This window comes from Olea europaea, chromosome 12 (assembly GCF_002742605.1).
Source record: "Olea europaea var. sylvestris chromosome 12, O_europaea_v1, whole genome shotgun sequence".
Classification (NCBI taxonomy): Eukaryota; Viridiplantae; Streptophyta; class Magnoliopsida; order Lamiales; family Oleaceae; genus Olea; species Olea europaea.
This window is the reverse complement of record NC_036248.1, coordinates 22,426,947-22,431,995: the sequence shown is the minus strand read 5'-3', so window position 1 is coordinate 22,431,995 and position 5,049 is coordinate 22,426,947. Positions and strand designations below refer to the sequence as shown.

The window sequence follows — 5,049 nt, the reverse complement described above, 5'->3', positions numbered from 1 at the left end:
CATCCCTATTGTGAGTAGTAGGTAAAAGATTCTATACATATAGTATTGTTCAAACAAATATACTCTATGGGATGGAGAGAGTATTGATTACAATAAGCTCTCATCTAATCATCATTAAATTTCATTTCATTACATTCCATTTTTCTTTCTCCTCTTTCTAATCATACAATTTTTCAAAAAATAATATTACACGTAAATTAAAAATATTTCCTTCATTTTCAACTATTTATTTTTTAAAAAAATATTATTGCACTCATTTTCATTTCAAAAAAATGGGGGCCAAACGGGGAGCTTAGCGATTAGATAGAATGCACAGTTGCGTAACAAGAAAGAAAGAAAATGGAGTTCCTTTTTGTTCAATAATTCACACAATGTACAGAATTGTGGAACGACAACTGTATAGAAACTGGAAAACCATTCCCCAATAGCGCCAAATCAACAAATCATAAATGCAAACGAACTCGTTACAAACTTTCAAAATTCAACATTTTTTCATTCTCACAGCATATCGTTTACTGCAAATTGCAATGTACACTGGCATCCTCCCTACCGCCGGATCAGCAACCAAACCCTAGAATTGTTTACCGTCATCCATCAAATAATCCCTCATTCTCCGATAACTTTTTCACTCCGATCCATGACGATCACTCCAAGATATTGTCCAATGCACTCTCTCACGTTATCTGTGATATCAATTCTAGGAACAGAATGCTGTATTGTTCTAATGAAATATTAGGTCAAGCCTATGGAAATGTTATATTATTTTGATTGCAAACTTTCAGATATTACTTTCATATTCTCCGAAGACAGTAATTTATCTTTTNCAAAACTCGAATAGCCTTCCTTCCTTTCTCTCTCTTCAGCTTCTTTCCCTATAATAGCCCAAACAACTATTTAGCTCTCCAGCTACAAAATTGAAGTTAAGAAGTTTGCTGGGGTTTATTTACTATGTTTCCTGGAGTCAATCGTGATGCCAAACATAACATAGGAATGCTGTTATCCATTTGATGCAAATAACTGAACTTTACTGCTTTAAGACATTGAATTAGAGGAAAATGAATTATATAAATGTTATAGGGCTTCGTAAAAAATGAACTGTAGATGTATGTTTGATGTTTGCCAGGGCAAATCTCCAGTTTCTTCGCAATATTCTTAGCTGTTTCATTTATTGAACCTCTAAAGTTTTCCAGGCCTTTAGCATTGTCCAGAGTGGCTAGTTTTTCTTTCCATTCTTCAGACACCGTACGGTCATGACAAGTTGCTGCCTTTCACCTTCTACCTCTGCAAATCGGAGGCTTATTTCTGAATATCTCTCTTGCAGTTCTTTCAGTTCGTCTTCCATGTTTTTGTTTCTTTCCTTCAGTGACTCTACTACATTTAATAAGCTGGAAACATCACAACTATCACCGGCATGGTCACCATTCACTTTCAGCATTGTTCTTTGGTTCATTTCTCCACTGAACAAGTAACGCAGCGTGCATAAATGCATGTGGAAGAATTTTTTTTCAAAGAAGAAGTGAAAACATAATAGTTAACTGTTTTTGTACCTTATAATTTGAGCTGTGTCAAATCCATTCAATGTAGGAAGGCCCTCCACTGTTCTCATTGCTGCAGAACCTAAATTTCCTCCCATGTTTTTTCTTCCTTCAAGAGCACTGTGATTCATATGCTTAGTTGGTGTAGACTCCTGTCATCAAATATTTATTTGAATAAGATTGTTTGCATAATGTAGCTGAAATAGTTTTGGGAAGCTTAAACAAAGCAGTGTGCATTAGTTTTTGGTGAGGCTGAATCTTGTTGAATTGCAAAGAGATATTGTTCATTTTATGGTCAATCTAAGGAGACACACTTTCAATTCCATTTGTGAAAAAAAGTTGTCTCTTTATTATTTTCAGACAATTCTAATTTCAAGAATTAAATACACTTTCAATTCCATTTGTGAAAAAAGGTGTCTCTTTCTTATTTTCAGACAATTCTAATTTCAAGAATTAAGTCTGCTTTAAACAGTTTGATTTAGTTTGTCAACACTTGATGTTAGTAACAGAGTAACAAATGCAATTGGCAGTGTTTTGGAGTCAGCCCTCAGGTTTTAAGATATTTTTATCTTTCTACCAATTATTTTAGCTGCAAATTCTGTGCACCTTCTGTAATCCACCTATATAATGAGAAACATCTTTATTTGTGCTAGGAATTACCTGTTCCTTCTTATGTAAGGTGCCCTGTAATTTGGACATCTCTTTCTTCATGCTTTCATTCTCCAGTTCTAATTGAATCGAACGATGTTCCATTTCATTGTATTGAAGTTTTAGCTTTTCCAATTCTAAATGCAAGTTCTCATCTATTTTCTTCTTTTGAACTATTTGAGACCGCATGGAAATTGATTCCTTCGACAGCTTTTCTGCTTCCTTTCTCACTGAAGCGAGTTCCCTCTCTAGATCTTCCTTTTCTTCTACCAATTTCTGTAGCATCTCCGATTCACTAGTACATGCTTCTTTTGCTCCTACAGAATTTTCGTTCAGAAGCTCGTGAAATTTTCTTTCATATTGATCTTTTGACATTACAAGTTCTTCCTCAGCTTTCTGGAGCAATTCTTCTAAAACTTTATTTTGCTGCCGCAAATCATTAGCTTCTGCTACTGCATTATTAGCAAGTTGCTCATTCTCATCAATCCTAAATGCCATTTCAACGGAAAGCTGTTTGAATTCCTCCTGAAGGTGCTCTGTGGATGCAGCATTCTTCCACCTTGTCTTCCTTAATTCCTCCTCAGCTTGTATGGCTCTTTGCTCCTGCTCAACTTTGGCTTGAGTTACTACTACTAGTTCATCTTCAAAACCATGTGCCTGCTTTTCCAGTTCTTTCTGCAAGGTCATAACCTGGGTTTCAAGCTCATTGATTTTATTCAAAGCTTCTGAATGTCGTAGTCCCTTCCTTTTGACTTCTTCCTTCAAGTTTTCTACCTGGAGTTTTAGCTGCTTTACATTGACCAAGGACTCTGAATAATTTTGTTGTATTTCCATTTTTCCTTTCTGGGATTGCTCTAAATTGTAGTAGACATCCTCGTTTTCCTTTTCTAAACTCTTATAATCCTGAGTAAGCTTTTCCATTTGCATCTGAACTTCTTCTTTTTCTTCCCTGCAGGCTTCTATTTCGCAATAGAGGTTTTTAATTTCTTGTTTCAACATTTCTGCTTCATCAGCATTTCTTTGCTTGTTTATTTGGTCATCCTTTGCTTTCTTCTCTTGATCCCAATCTTTCTTTATCTTGGATGATATTGCAAGAGCCTCATCGCCATTGTGATTTGCCTTTATTTTGCTAGAAAGTTGAGATATTTCCGTGTTTTTTTTATCCAACATTCTTTCAAGGTCTCTTAATGCTAGAACAAGTTCAGAGTTCGAGTCTTCTGTCTTCTGCAGCTGCTGCTTCAACTTTTTATTAGATTGCTTCTCACTTCTAAGTTCTTGCTTGATATCTTCAAGTGAAGTCCTCAAATTTTCAGTCTCTTTCTTTGTAACACTTGAAACTACATCATCATTATTACCTTTTTGTAAGGACTTGAGTTGTTCACATTGGGTTATAATTGCATCCCTCTCCTCCTTAAGGCAATCAATCTGCTTTACTAGTTCTTGTCCCTTCTTGCTTTCCTTTATAGCCTGCTTCTTAAGGGATTGTACTTCCAATTCTGAAACTTCTGCCCTCCTTTCTAACATTGTTACTTGATTTTTCAACTTCCTAATAATATCAATGGAATTTTCGTCTACCCCATCTCTTGAACTGGTTTCGTCAAAGCTGTTTGTTTTATCAATTATACTACGATCTGAAGCACAATCTAATGACATATCTGTGTGGGATCTTTGATATACACCATTATTATCTGATCCAGTATCTCCAAAGCTTCCATTCTGTTCATTGTTACGAGGTGTTAGTTTCTGAAGTGCTCACTTTGGAAAATAATAAGCATTAGTTTTGATTAATGAAGTCAATATAAATATCTTAATGCCTTTCTTGAGGTTTCTAACAACTCTAGGATCTCTAATGCTCCCATTTTTTACTCTGTTATTTCATCAATTATAAAAGGGGAGGTATTTGAGACCTTACTTCAGGAGATCGTAGATTTCTTTTCCCATAGCTGTCAAAATCTTCCACCAGTGCTTCACTTTCGTCAGTACATCTGAAATTTTCCAAGAAGAATTAACTCAGCTTGTAAAGGTGAATCATTATAATGGACAAAAGAACATGATCGTTGCTGAAAATCTTCGTCATCACCTTGAATCAAGATCTCCTTGCATCTTCTGAATTGTGACCTGTTATTTTTATAGAAGTTTTAGGATGCACTGCAATTTATGTGCAAACTCTATATGCCGAAACCTTATAATTGCTAAAAAAAAAACAAGAAGTTGCTAGTTATGGTCATGGTCATGCTACATGTACAATCGGAGTTGAGACCCACATACGTGGGAGGGTGTCTATGAAAAAAATCATGGGCCCCATCCTGCGAGGAGGTTGTCAACCAGGGTTGTTAACCCTTGGTTGTACAACTAGCAAAATTCATTCAGGTATATGCCAGCTTTGTTCTTTGTGCGCTTGCGTGCAAGAGAGAAAAAGAGAGAAGTACTAACATGCAAAATTGCACCAGTGTTTGAAGTCTGTAGAGGCAGAGATAATGTCAATGGTTTAGTAGCCTCAACTAGATCTGCAAGGTCAATCGAGTTTTCTCCCAGAACACCTGATTTTGATGATCTCTGTGAAAATTAAAATAAGTAAATAACTTTAATTTGAGCTAGCTACAAGTAAAACTAAAACAGAGTCTTTCTCCAGTTATTATTTAACAAGTCTAAAGAATTCTATACGAGAAGGTTTATCACTTACAGTTGACACAATGAAATGGAAGATTTTCTCTTTATATCTTTCCATTTTCGGCTCCCTGACTAGTTTTACAGTCTCATAAATAGGATGTTCCCAGTAGCAGTTCCCTTCGATAATCGGAGCTTTCTCTAATCTCACCGTTGGCTTTCCTACATCAGCGGGAACCACCGAAAGCGTCAGGGTTTT

At 35.8% G+C, this 5,049-nt stretch overlaps 1 protein-coding gene across 1 annotated transcript; it reads right to left on the bottom strand.

Annotated features, from left to right (window-relative positions):
• Positions 1–991: 991 nt before the first annotated feature.
• LOC111406099 (rho-associated protein kinase 1) lies at positions 992–5,043 on the bottom strand. The gene is made up of 7 exons (XM_023035302.1): positions 4,867–5,043; positions 4,617–4,739; positions 4,264–4,301; positions 4,096–4,168; positions 2,196–3,899; positions 1,548–1,687; positions 992–1,457 (listed from the first exon to the last, which is right to left on the bottom strand). Exons 1-7 carry the CDS (start codon positions 4,909–4,911, stop codon positions 1,214–1,216), a joined length of 2,367 nt encoding a protein of 788 aa, XP_022891070.1. The 5' UTR covers positions 4,912–5,043; the 3' UTR covers positions 992–1,213.
• Between the last annotated feature and the right edge of the window lie 6 nt (positions 5,044–5,049).